This window comes from Neovison vison, chromosome 14 (genome assembly GCF_020171115.1).
Source record: "Neovison vison isolate M4711 chromosome 14, ASM_NN_V1, whole genome shotgun sequence".
Lineage (NCBI taxonomy): Eukaryota > Metazoa > Chordata > Mammalia > Carnivora > Mustelidae > Neogale > Neogale vison.
This window is the reverse complement of record NC_058104.1, coordinates 39,735,964-39,749,322: the sequence shown is the minus strand read 5'-3', so window position 1 is coordinate 39,749,322 and position 13,359 is coordinate 39,735,964. Positions and strand designations below refer to the sequence as shown.

The 13,359-nt window shown below is 51.4% G+C and overlaps 2 protein-coding genes across 3 annotated transcripts in view; both read right to left on the bottom strand.

The window, feature by feature from the left end:
- Nucleotides 1-2,089: 2,089 nt before the first annotated feature.
- Nucleotides 2,090-6,004, bottom strand: TMEM265 (transmembrane protein 265). The gene is made up of 3 exons (XM_044233584.1): nt 5,534-6,004; nt 4,328-4,498; nt 2,090-2,583 (listed from the first exon to the last, which is right to left on the bottom strand). Exons 2-3 carry the CDS (start codon nt 4,493-4,495, stop codon nt 2,422-2,424), a joined length of 330 nt encoding a protein of 109 aa, XP_044089519.1. The 5' UTR covers nt 4,496-4,498; nt 5,534-6,004; the 3' UTR covers nt 2,090-2,421.
- Nucleotides 6,005-6,107: 103 nt separating this feature from the next.
- Nucleotides 6,108-13,359, bottom strand: part of LOC122895836 (helicase SRCAP) — a 32,617-nt gene continuing 25,365 nt past the window's right edge. For both annotated transcript variants that reach the window (XM_044233582.1, XM_044233583.1), the window contains exons 28-34: nt 11,967-12,136; nt 11,637-11,833; nt 11,427-11,541; nt 10,855-10,974; nt 9,555-9,749; nt 9,316-9,399; nt 6,108-9,205 (exon numbers count right to left, since the gene is read on the bottom strand). In XM_044233582.1, coding sequence (XP_044089517.1) covers nt 6,515-9,205; nt 9,316-9,399; nt 9,555-9,749; nt 10,855-10,974; nt 11,427-11,541; nt 11,637-11,833; nt 11,967-12,136 — 3,572 coding nt within the window. In that variant the 3' untranslated portion in view covers nt 6,108-6,514. The remainder of the gene's footprint in view (nt 9,206-9,315; nt 9,400-9,554; nt 9,750-10,854; nt 10,975-11,426; nt 11,542-11,636; nt 11,834-11,966; nt 12,137-13,359) is intronic.

Genomic DNA, 13,359 nt, shown 5'->3' with positions numbered 1-13,359 from the left:
ACTTATTCTCAAATGGCTCTGCAATAACAATATGTATATTTATTTTTTAAAAAGATTTTATTTATTTGACAGACAGAGATCACAAGCAGGCAGAGGAGGCAGGCAGAGAGAGGGGGGAGCAGGCTCCCTGCTGAGCAGAGAGCCCGATGCGGGGCTCGATCCCAGAACCCTGGAATCATGACCTAAGCCAAAGGCAGAGGCTTTAACCCACTGAGCCACCCAGGTGACCCAACAATATGTGTATTTAGAAAGATCTTAAAACAAATGTGGTGAAACACGCGGTAAACGTGAAACGTGGTAAAACATGTGAAAAATTATAAACCTAGGTGAAGAGCACACATGAGTTCATTGTACTATTCTTTTATTGTTCAGTAGGTTTGAAATTTTTTCAAAATGGAGTTTAAAAATAGCAAGACCTAAAAATAAATAAATAATTCTCTCTAAAATGTGCCCAGGCAGGCAGCATTTTACACCGATCAATCGGCATCTGTAGGGCCGAGGTCCAGGCATTAAGTACTTTTTAAAGCTCCCCAAGTGGTCTACTATGAAGCTGATTGAGAGCCACTGCCCTAGGTATGGCTTTTACCTAGTGTTGTGACTCTAACCTCTGGGACCAGCAATGGATACTCTTCACTTTTCTTTCCTGGAGCACTTTGGAACATTGAAGACAACCACCTTCCCCTTTAAACCTCTCTCTTCAGTGTGCAACAAATATCTTTAATTCCCTTAGGTGCTCTGCTGGTCTCTGAATTATGGTGAAATAGCCCAAAAATTCAGTTCCCAGGGCACATGTACTCCAAGAGGCATATATAACAATGTCCATAGTAGCAAGATTCGTAATATCCCCCAAATGGAATCACCCCCAAAGTTCACCAACAGAAAATGGCTAAACCGCTAACAAAGTCATATAATGGAATACTCTACAGTAGGACAACTCCAGCTACACCGAATATTGATGGATCTCACCGACAACAGTAAGTCGCACAAGTCACACATAAAAAGAATACATAGGACTCCATTTATATAGTGTTCAGATGCAGGCAAAACCAAACCCCACTGCTGGAGGTCAGAATGCTGGTACCTGTGCGGAGAAAGGCCGGAGTCGCCATCGGGAGGGTCGAAAGGTGGTCCGGGAGCGCCTCAGGGTTCAACTTCTTGACTGAATGATGGTTTTCAGATGTTGGCTTTGTGTTAACTTAAAAGCTATGTATTCTTTTTGGATATTTTCCTACATATATGATATGCTTCACAATTTGAAATATGTTTAATCGCTTCTTGGCCCTTTGGCTAAGATCAGGTGTAAAATATGTTTAAAATATTACTGGGGGGCACCTGGGTGGCTCAGTGGGTTAAGCCGCTGCCTTCGGCTCAGGTCATGATCTCAGGGTCCTGGGATCGAGTCCCGCATCGGGCTCTCTGCTCAGCAGGGAGCCTGCTTCTCTCTCTCTCTCTCTCTCTCTCTCTCTCTGCCTGCCTCTCCATCTACTTGTGACTTCTCTCTGTCAAATAAATAAATAAAATCTTTATAAAAAATAAAATAAAATAAAATATTACTGGGAGGGCCCAAGATAAAGGATATAAAAAGTCATGATAATCCTACAGACTTTCACATCCAGGGCAGAAATTCACCTGCTGCCGCCATCCCTTTCATTCCTCTCTCAACTCTGGAACCAAAGGCTCTGAGTTCAATGCCAGCTCAGAATCTCACTAGCTGTATGACCTTGGGTGCCGGCTTCCTCAACTATAAAATGAAAAGAGTGAAAACACTCTTACTGAGTGGCTGTGAGGGGTGAAGGAGTTAAGTAACAGAAAGTGCTTAAGAACACAGCTTGGAATATAGGAAGCACTCCATAAATACAGGAGCAGCTGCTCCTTGTCTTATCTGGCCGCAGGGACTCTCTGTTGATGCGCAAGGGAGAAGCTGGGTTCTTTCCAAGAAGGGAAACTTCCAGGAGAAGGAAAAAAGAAGAAAAACCCTCTTGCAGCTCCTAGGTAAGGGAAAATGCAGACTTTTGCCATCAGTCAGATGTTTGTCTGGCTCTCGCCAAGGGCCAGGGGAAAGTAGGGGTACAACAATTAGACAGGAGCATTTCACCGCTAAAAAAGATTTTTATTACAAAACAAAGTCTAATAAAATCAGGCCTGGTCTTCAACCCCACCTCTGGGTCGAGGCCCCTAGGATGTAGCAGGCTGGGGGAAATAGGGGATGGTGGGCACTGAAAGAACAGAGCAGGCTGGCCTCCCCTCAACAGTTTTAGCTGCTGCCCCCTTTTAGAAAGGTCTAGAAGAGCTCTTCCAAAGCCTTTTGAGAGAGGCATCATCCTTCCAGCCAGGAAGGACCACTGCTGGCCTCAGACGCTAGCAATGCCGCACTGCAGGATCCAGGAGCTCTTGCTGACTCTCAGCAGAGGCCACCCAGGGTCACTCAGCCTGGGCGATGGCATAGGAGAGCAGCCACAGAAGCAGGGGGCCCAGAATGAGGACAGCAAACCAGACAGCAAAGCTGGCCAGGATGAAGTTCCGGGCCCGGGCCCCCCAGTGCACTGCCTCCTCGAACCGGCCTGCCTTATGCCGCTCTTCCGCCTGCGGGGGCAGGTTTTTGGTTAGGTTCTTCCCCTGCTTCTTCCCCAAAGAGCCCACTGTCCCACACCAATCCTCCATCCTTGTAATGGCTCAAAACCCGACACCCAAACCCCCTGAAATAAAATGTCTTTTCCCTTTCCAATGTCTATTTCTCATGCCTCATCTACAAAGTAAGGTTTCTACTCAGCTCTGTGTACTTTTCCAAGTAGCCATTGTTAGCTCACAAGATCACAGATGGGAAAGTACTTTTCAAACCTTTTATCCCCAACCCTTTTCTACTCATCCCACATTCATTCAGAATTTGGAATCCTTGGCAAGAAACCGAGAGATAGGGGCGCCTGGGTGGCTCAGTGGGTTAAGCCGCTGCCTTCGGCTCGGGTCATGATCTCAGGGTCCTGGGATCGAGCCCCACATCGGGCTCTCTGCTCAGCAGGGAGCCTGCTTCCCCCCTCTCTTCTGCCTGCCTCTCTGCCTACTTGTGATTTCTCTCTGTCAAATAAATAAATAAAATCTTTAAAAAAAAAAAAAAAGAAACCGAGAGATATCTTGGAGTCTTTCCCTCCCGTCCAGCCGAACACCACCCCCTTCTCATTAGCCCAATGCCCTCATCATTTTATTAAGAATTCTTTTTATGATTTTGATCTGATGAAGCCAGAAAGTCTCAAGGTCATAAGAATACAGTTTCTGATTATTAAAATAAAACCAGGATTGAGAAAATTCCCATGTGACATTTAAGTTGCCTGTGTGGCCATTCAAAAGGTGCATGTGGGGGCACCTGGATGGCTCAGTCCGTTAGGCGCCTGCCTTTGGCTCAAGTCATGATCCCAGAGTCCTAGGATTCAGCCCCACCTCAGGCTCCCTGCTCAACAGGGAGCCTGCTTCTCCCTCTCCCACTCCGCCTGCTTGTGTTCCCTCTCTCGCTGTCTCTGTCAAATAAATAAACAAAATCTTAAAAAAAAGGTAAACATGCAGTTTCGATTAGGTGTTTGGAAATGGTGGAGCCCTCTAAAAAACCCCACAGCTTCTTCCTGACTGCTATAGATTGCTCTAATCTCTGCTCAACTGCCTCCAGTCCTGCCCCTTCCAACCCACTCTCCATGTAGGCCTTAGAACACAAACCTGACCATGTCACTCTCCTCTGCAAAAAGTCTTTAAAGTACTCCCCAGCACTTTCTTTTTAAAAATATTTTATTTGACAGAGATCACAAGTAGGCAGAGAGGCAGGCAGAGAGAGAGGGGGAAGCAGGCTCCCCGCTGCGCAGAGAGCCCACTTGGGAGGCCCTTGGGAGTCTGGGCCCTCTGGCTTCATCTGTCACCATTCCTCACTGGTCCAGTCGTGGGCAACGAAGAGCCCAGGCCTTTGCACACACTGCTCCCTTTACCTGGAATGCCCTTTCAACCCTTAGTCACTCATCCTTTAAGGTTACTCTCCTGTCTCCTACCCTACATACACAGGTACGTAATCACACATATATATCCGCCCTTGCTTCCAGAATACCTTGTGTCTCCTCCATCACAATACTGATGAGCTACATTTCATTAATTACCCATGTTCACAGCTCTCTCTTTCATTAGACTGTGGCACTCTGAGGGCCAGAAGCAGGTCTCATTTCTGACACCAGGCCCGGAGCCAAACTGTGACAAGTACTTAGCAGCTGTGTGATCAGTGCACATAGACCAAATACGCTAAACCATCACCTAACTACACCCACCCCTCTGCCCCCACAGGAATCCCACTCCTCACCTTGATGGCAAACACAAGGGCCACGACTCCCAGACAAGAGCAGCCACAGATAATGCTAGTAGCTGCCAAGTAGCGGAGGCGGAGCCAGCAGCAGCGGACGGGGGATGGAGGATGGGCAGCTTCCATGTTGCTCACCAAGGTGTCCACTGCCTTCTCCTCGTCCTCCATCACCTGTGGGCGACAGTCAAGGTACTTGTAAGCCCAACAACTGAGCCACTGGCCTGGGTCGGTCAGACTCCGCCCCTCTCTCCGCTGTGTCCTTGTGACCTAGCCCAACTCTCAGGAATGCTGCCTTACTGGGGAATTCCTCTCCTGACTCACAGACCAAGAGAGGAAACGTTCGGCCGGAATCCTTTTTTCTCAGCCTGAGATTCTGAGTGTTTAAAGGCAAGCCGGCACAAAGGCAGCATCATCTGTATTACTTAACTGTTTTGACAAGCCGGGAAAAAAATGACAGGTGCACACGGATAAGCAGGAGAAACACAGAATCTCAAAAGCTGGTTGGAATCAGACTGCACAAATCAGTGAATTTAAACTGTATTTCAAAGGGTCTTAACATTCTCTGAAGTCCCTCAAAAGCTGCTCGTGAATATTAAGAAGGGATCATGAAATGGCCCCCTGAGCCCTGCCACCCCACTTCAAGCACAGCAGCTGTCTCATGTGAAAACGGAGTGGATGAGACACAGAGATGGGAGAAAGCAGAGGGCAAGGACCCATCTAAGCTCTCTTCTTGGCTGACGAAGCTGAACTCAGTAAAACCAGACCTCCCCAAACTGGGCCTCCTTTGCTATGCTGACTCCCTGCTGCCTCTTTTCGCCATTTTAACCCAGGCCACCCAATATATTCAGAGTAACACCATGACCTCATAACCCACACAGAAACCTGCATAATGATGCTTAATCATCTCTCCTCTCCCTAACTTCTCAGCCCCTCTGAGCTGTGGCAGCAAGCCACCTTTCCACCCCCATCTCCAACCATCCCTACACCCTGTACAAAACGGAGCCCCTTGCGGTTCTCTGAACACAAGCAACAAGGGCTCGAGTGAAAGGAGGCAAGATAAGCCGAGCCCAAAGACGCTCTGCCACACAGTTGCAGGACAGGGGGTATGAGGAAAGAGCGGATGTGCTGAACACAGACACAGTCATTAGGAGAGGGTTTAGGGAGTGGAGACCAAAGGAAATCTAAAAACCGAACAAGGGCTCTTACCTGGCTATGGGCCTCGAGGGACTGCGAGTTTCGGCTCCTGCCTCTGGTTTGATTTGGCTTGGGTGAAGATGGAGCTGACTCAGACCTCCAAGCCAAGCCCGGGGGTGGGGTTGGGTGGCCAGTCACCACCCAAAAGGCCCCGGGAGCTCAGAAAGGGGTGTGGCTGACTCAAACTAGTTTGGCTAGATGGAGGAAAGCAAAGAGGGGAATGGAGAGACTGAAGGTTGGACGCCTGCCTTCTGCAAAAGGAGTGAAAGCACCTGAACAAGAGGGGTGAGAGCAGGGAAAAGTCTGAGGCATCAGAAAACTCTGAGTGAAAGCCCAGGAACTAAGGGAATAGGAGGAAAGAAAAAGTGGGAGTTGGAGTGACTCAAAACTGAAAATTTAGGGAAAGGCACCCCACCAGATCAGATTTGCCAATCTTTCCTCCTCTTGCGGGACTTCTGCCTCAAAGACATAATTCTGGGTTAGATATCAGGTACTAGGGTTTTGGCCAGAACGAGAAGAAGAAAACGATGCCCAAGTTCCCACCCATCCCTCCACCAGACCAGAAAATCAGAAGCCTCCTTACGCGGATGCTCATACAGAAACTAAGTTTATTATTTTTTCTTCTTAAAAAAAAAAAGAAAAAAGAAAAAAAAAAAAAAAACTCATGGTAGAGAGAAGCCCCTCCCCCTTCCCCTAAGGGCGGGGGGCCGTGAGAGCCGGGGAATCAAGTACAAGGGGGTGGGGACAGAGACTATCTTGCCACCCTTAACACTGCCCAGCCATGTGGGGTGGAAGGGAAGGGGGTATGTGAAGAGCCCCATTTCCATGACAACCAGTTGCCTACCCCCTACTTTGGTGGAAAGAAGGGAGAGGGCCCCTATGTCTCCCAGGAGGCTTTCCCCCTCAAGACTTCAAGTAGTGGTTAACAGAGTCAGGCCTGGTTGTGGAGGGAGAGGGGCCATGGCGGAAAGCCTAGGTGGAGGGGCGGCCCACTCACGTCTTGGCCTTGCGGCCTCTGTGACTAATGGTAGGGCCAGTCAGATGGGGAGGGGCGCTGCTGCGCAGAATGCGCTGGTCCCCTTGGTTGGTGGCCCCACCAAGTCGGCGGGGGCCAGGCCGGCGTCGTGGGGTCCCATCCCCTTCCTCCTCCTCACCTGAGGCTTCAGCCTCAGACTCCTCTACTGAACCCTCAGGTCCCAGGGGACTTGGAGGTTGTAGGCGGCCCCGCTTTGCCAGCCCAGGACCCCCGCCAACTGGGGCCCCCGCCCGTTTGCGAGGCACCTTCTCAGTCTCTAGCGGGGGGACCAGAGACCCTGGCCGCAGGCGGGTGGAGCGCAGTTTTGGAGCCAGCGAGACCACGGGAGGTGTCAATTCCAACCCGCCTGGCCCACTATCCGCTAAATCCAGGTCATCCTGAATTACGGCCACCACCATGGACCCTTCGCTCTTTCGTGCCCGCATTCCTTCCGCTTCAAGCCGCAAGCGGGCCAGGCGGGTGAGGGGGCGGCTTCCGTCCTCGTCAGAGGAACTGCCCTCACTCTCCCCCTGGCCCTGGGGTTGCCGCCGCCTCCCCAACCCACAGCTCTCAAGGACGGAAGAGCCGTCACGGTCCGAGGCAGGGAGCCGGCTGGGCCGAGGGGACGGTGGGTTCTTGGGAGGCCGGCCCCGCTTCCGCTTGGGTGGGGACGTTGGAACGGTGAGACTGCTGACAGTGTTGGCGACAGGAGCTGTGGGACAGGCTAGGAGAGGCGGGAGTGGTGGCAGGGGAGGTGGCGGCGGGAGCGGCGGTGTCCGGCTCTCTGAGTTGCCATCCCCTGGAGAGGAAATGGTCCCAGGAATGGGCACATCTCGTGCCTTAGGGGGCCGCCCCCGCCTTCTCTTCTCCACAGGTGACAGGATGAAGGGCTCTGGTCTGTGAACGGGCGGGGCTCCGAGAGGCGGGGGCCCAGGACTAAGCTGGGGTCCCAGGACAGGCTCCGCCACAATAAGGGTCTCAGCCCCAGGGACTGGGTCAGCCCCGTTGGTTTTTCCCTTAGAGGTGGATGAAGGCACCTCATCCACCCCTCGCCCAACATCTGCTGGAGACCTGTTCTTCTTGGGGGGCCTCCCCCTCCGACGTTTCACAGCTGGAGGGCTGATGGCAAGCAGTGCCCTGTCTCCATTCTCTGGGCCGCCCCCACCGGGCACCCCCAGCTCAATGCGACGGCGAGCTATGAAGGGCTGCTGGGTTGGGGTGGGCAGTGTGGATGGGGGGGCCGCTTCACAGGGCCCACCGGCGGGAGGTGAGGATTCCGGCCCCGACACGCTGCGGGCAGACGGGCTTCCCGGGCTGGCGCCCGTCTCGGACACGCCAGGCACTAGGGCGCTGGCCGGTCCCCGCTGCTGCCGCCGTCGCCTCACCAATTCCTTCTCCTCAACCACGGTCACCAGCCGTCCCGGCAGCTTGCGGAGCACTTTGGGGCCTGGAGGCTGCCCTGGCCGACCAGCCCCCTGACCCCTAATTTCTACATCGGCACTGGTGCGACGCCGAGGGGGCCGGGCAGGTGAAGGGCTCTCCGGCGAGGAGGTGGCGGAGGATGAGGTGGATGGGGCTGCGACCTCTGGTGAAGCAAGTTCCTGGGGCTTCTCTGGGCTGGAGGTTGGGGTCTGGGCCTCCATCAGCTCTTCTGAGCTCTTGTCAGCCTCCACGGGCTCCGGAAGTAGCTCATCAGATGCTCCTGAAGGTGGGAGATCCAGCCCATTGCTCTCACTCAGACACGAGGGCACCTCCTCACCGTCAGGCAGCACTGTGAGGACGGTCCCCTCAGCAGGCTCTGGAACTTCCTGCTCTTGACCGTTGGGGACGCTGTCAGCCTCCAGGGTTGGGCTAGGTGCAGAAGAGGCGAGAGAAAGGTTCTTCTCTGATACAGGCAGGATCTCAACAGCAACTGGCAACAGATCCTTAGGGGGCACACGAGGAAGCGGGGACGTCTCGGAACTGGCCAAATCAGCCAGCTCCGGGGACTCGGTAGACGCCAACGCTTGTGCGCACAGCTCTGCCTCCGGCCCCAAGCCCAGGGAGAGGTTGGTGACCGGCGGGGAGACGGGCACAGAAGGCAGACCAAGTAGGAGAGGCGAGGAAGGAGTGGAGAGAGAAGTTTGGGTGGGAGGTGGCGTATGAGCTGGAGGAGGGGTACAGGCGGGAGGAGGGGTACAGGCGGAAGAACAAGAGGGAGGAATCGGTGAAGGAGGCAGTGGGGGAGAGGGCAAGATATGAACAGGAAGCATGGTTATTGGATTTGGGGCTGAAATGGGGATCGGGGCAGGAACTGGAACAGGGACTGGGGCAGGAATTACAGCAGGAGCTGAAGCTGGAGTGGGCCGGGGCCTAGGTGCTGGCCGGGGAGCCCTCTCCCTGGCAGGGCTGCAGCGTGGGGTTGTGGAAGTGCTGCGGGTGTGATGGGGGGATGTGACAGGGGTGTGGTTTGCCCCTTGAGTCTCAGCCCGGGCTCCACGAAGACGCTCACTGACGCGAGTCCCTGGCCTTTCTGGGGCCTTGGCCTTCTTACTGCGCCGGTGACTGCCTCCACCAGTCCCACAGGAAACCTCATCCCCAGCCCCTGGCCCCTCCTCCTCCTCTTGGGGTAGGCGGAACACCTCCTCCTTGGCTTGGTCCAGATCCTTGCGGGCAGCTTCCACCTGTTCCTACCAACAAGAGAGCCCAAATGGTGGGCGGTCAGAGGGAGGCAAGCAGGGTCGGGCGGGGTAGAAGCAGCCGCTTCTCACTTCCACCCCCACCTCCTAGAAATACTCACTTCTGCTTGCTTGAGCTCCTCTCGGCTCACCTCCTCCAGGGAAGCTTCCAGGAATTTCATGGCGTAGCGCTCAATGGGGGTCAGCTGTGCGAAGAAACAGTGGTAATCAACAACATAAGGACTTGATAACCAGGGCCCAATACCCTTACTTTCACCACAGAAGACAAGAGGAGGATCACAAGGCCCAGAGGAAGAAGCTGTGAAGGGTGAGGTTGAGAACTAGTGGGTCCAACACTGACCTGTTCTACAAGGGCAGCGATTTCTTGCTCAGCTCGGGACATCTCTTCATCCTCAGCCCCAGGCCGGCTGGCCTCCTCTCCCTCACCAGCAGGAAACCCATCATTCTCATTGAATTCTGCAAGCTCAGCCACCTGTTCGGCCTTGGCCTGGGTGGCCGCACGGATATCCTCTTCATCCTCTGCCCGACACAGTGCCTGCAAAGGTGTGGGGAAGAAAAACCAGGAGAATTAAAGAATTCTACATCCTGTGGTTTGATTCAGACAAAAATCTGAGGCCACATTTATACCAAACCAGGTATAACTGAACTCAACTCTCTTCTGAGCCCTCGAAGTTATCAAAGCAATGCGGTATTCCACATAGGATAAACTAGATCTCACTTGGAAGCCCACCAGTGAGAAAGCATCTGTTTTAAAAACCTCTAGCTCCGCTTCCTTTTCCATTCAAGTCCACCTTCTGCCTCCTTAAGAGAACAGTCCCAGAAAGCTGTAATTACAAAAAAATCCCTAACTCTTTTGTGCACTGAGATACCGCTTGACAACAGACTAACCACCTCTGGTTTTTTCCCCTGTGACGAACAGCCAGAAAGCACACACTGAAGTCACCGAGGGACACAACCTAGAGTGCGTGCAGGGAAAAGCCCCTCCGTACTGCACCTTATAGTTCCCAACATCTACCTCTGAAAAAATACAAATGCCCAGCCTTCGCCCCCCCACCCAAATCACAACTTAGTAGATTCTCAGATGGGGTCCCAGGAATCAATCCTTTAAAAAGCTCTTTAGGGTCACCTGGCTGGCTCAGTCAGTAGAGCACACGACTCTTAACCTCAAGGTCGTGAGTTCATTGAGCCCCACGTTGGGCTGGGCGTGCAGCCTACTTAAAACAAATTAAAATAAAAAGCCAAAAGGTTCCCCAAATTATTCTACTATGTATCAATCAGTATCTGGAAAACAAGAGGTCACACCACACACAAAGCACTTCTTACGTCCACTATTCCATTTCATCCTGTTACTTCCTTCCCATTAGCAGTCCAGAAAGGTGAAAAGCAAGACTCCAGGCTCAGAAAATGAAGCCGACTTGGCTTAACAAACACAGCTAGAAAGAGGTTCTATCAGAATTCAAACAAGTAACTGAGGATTCCAAATCCTTTGTTCTATGAAATCTTATGAGCCAATAAGCAATCTACTCACAACTCCTAAAGGCCAACAGTCATTCGGGAAGCAGCAGAAATGTTCTTTCGCCCCGGACAGCCCCCACCTTAACGATCAGCTCTACTCTAGAGAGCGCCTGCTCTTTGCTCACCTGCTCCAGGATATGGGTCTGCTTGCTGGCTACAGTCTCCTCCTCCTCTTCAGGGGCAGAGGGTACAGATGAGCCAGATGGCTCTTCCAGGGGCATATCAAACAGCTCTCGGATGGTCTGCTTTGGAGAGAAGAGAGGGAAGTGTCAGAGCCAATGGAATGCTGGACCCAAGTGTACTATGCAACAGAAGCTCTTAGAAATAATCAGCAATGCCACCAGTTGAAGAGGCAGATCTGTGGAGACCAAAGCATCTTAGTTACTTATTTTTGTTAAAGATTTACTGTCTAACTGTTCTAATACATCCAGCATTTATCTCAGAGAAAAAGAGAGAGAGAGAGAGCGCAGGCACTTGAGGGGAGGGGCACAAGGAAAGAATCTTTCAAGCAGACTCCCTGCTGACTGTGGAGCCCAGCGCACAACTCAATCCCATGAGATCACAGCCTGAGCTGAAACCAAGAGTGGACGCTTAACAGACTGAGCCACCCAGGTGCCCCAGAATCGACTTTCATGAGCAGGAGCAACCCCTACGGGCACTGCAGTTGTCTCCTGCGTAGACTGGAAGATCTTAGTACCTGTTTAAAATAGGCTGTGGTGAAGTTGCCTCCCTCAATGGCCATGTCTCCCAACATTCTCTTCTGATTTGCCTTTTTTAGGATGTTCTCCTCCACTGTCCGTTCACTGATAAGTCTAGGGAGTGACGAAGGCGATGTGTAAACAGCCAAACAGATTAATAAAACCCTACCAGTAAAGAGGCTGCAAAATGAGGGGAGAGTAGGCAATACCTGTAGATGTGGACATCTCGGGTCTGGCCAATTCGGTGACAGCGATCCTGGGCCTGAGCATCCATGGTGGGATTCCAGTCGCTGTCATAAAAAACAACAGTATCTGCTCCTGTCAGGTTCACACCCACACCCCCACTCCGAGTTGAAAGGATGAAGCAGAATATGCGTTTGTCTGCATTGAATCGTTCCATCAAAGCCTAGAGAGAAAGAAAAAAGACTGTATCAGGAGACACGGCCACCCACACAGACCCAAGGCTTAGTGGGGCCCCTTCTGGAAAATGGAGACAGTAGCTGAGGTGAGCCTCAAAGGGCTGCAGATGTCCAGGTTACCTGTCTCTGTTCAACTCTAGTAGACCCATCCAGACGCAAGTAGAGGTGGCCATGGTAGGTGAGAAACTGTTCTAATACATCCAGCATCCGGGTCATCTGGGTGAATATGAGCACCCGGTGGCCCTCCGCCTTGAGCTGTCGCAACAGCACTGCCAATGTTTGCAACTTTCCTGACGAGAAATGAGGGGTAGGGGAGCTTGTTATAAGCTGGAATAGGGAGAACACTTAGCACTGAAAGACTCTAGTTGAAAAATAATAAAAGCTTTAGCTGAGGGTTTCAATTAGCCTAAAAGATCAAAAATATTTAACTTTAGGGGTGCCTGGGTGGCTCAGTGTGTTAAAGCCTCTGCCTTTGGCTCAGGTCATGATCTCAGGGTCCTAGGATCGAGCCCCACATCGAGCTCTCTACTCAGCAGGGAGCCTGCTTCCTCCTCTCTCTCTGCCTGCCTCTCTGCCTACTTGTGATCTCTGTCAAATAAGTAAAAATATCTTTAAAAAAAAATTAACTTTAGGAGCGCCTGGGAGGCTCAGTGTCTGACTCTTGGTTTCGGCTCGGGTTATGATCTCAGGGTTGTGAGACGGAGCCCCGTGCTGGGCTCTACGCTCAGCGCAGAGTCTGCTTCAGATTCTTCCTCTCCCTTCCCATCCCCGTACACATGCTCTCTAAAATAAGTTAATTAATTTTTTTAAAAAGATTTTATTTATTTATTTGTCAGGGAAAGGCAGCACAAGCAGGCAAAGTGGCAGGCAGAGGCAGATATAGAAGCAGGCTCCCCACTGAGCAAGAAGCCCGATGTGGGACTCGATCCCAGGACCCTGAGATCATGACCCGAGCCGAAGGCAGCGGCTTAACGGACTGAACCACCCAGGAATCCCTAATTAAATATTTATTTAAAATATATTTAACTTTATTTCCTTCTTTTATGGGATCCCCCTCTTCAGTCTGCTCCTGTCTAGGATCTACCTTCTACGTCTAACCGGGGGTAGGATAACATATAGACCCTCAGGGGAAAAAAGGAAACCCTCAATGGTAATGAGCAAGAAGGAAATCTTTAAGGCGCTACTGTTGAGTTATGCCAGCTAAAACACACAACAGATTCACAGGACAGACAGCAACAACATCCACTGGATGTTATGACTTACATACAAGGATTGAAGATCCCTAAGATCATAACCATGGGGAGAGGATCCTATGAGGTTATCTAATTCAATCTCCCATCAAACACAGAAATACCTTCTCTAATGTTTCTGATGAAAAGTTTAAATGCTTTTAACAAAGACTTTCAATTTGTCTACTTACTCTAAATGGTTTCAAATGTTACAAAATTGTTTTTTTACTAAAATATTTCTTGAGCATATGTTAATAAAAATTTTGCTGTCTTACATTCTAAGG

What these genes read in the sequence shown, in the direction of transcription:
- TMEM265 (XM_044233584.1), bottom strand. Translation starts at nt 4,495, where the DNA reads ATGGAGGACGAGGAGAAGGCAGTGGACACCTTGGTGAGCAACATGGAA. An exon ending in CCCTTGTGTTTGCCATCAAG is followed by an intron (nt 2,584 to 4,327) that starts GTGAGGAGTGGG and finishes CTGCCCCCGCAG; the next exon opens with GCGGAAGAGCGGCATAAGGC.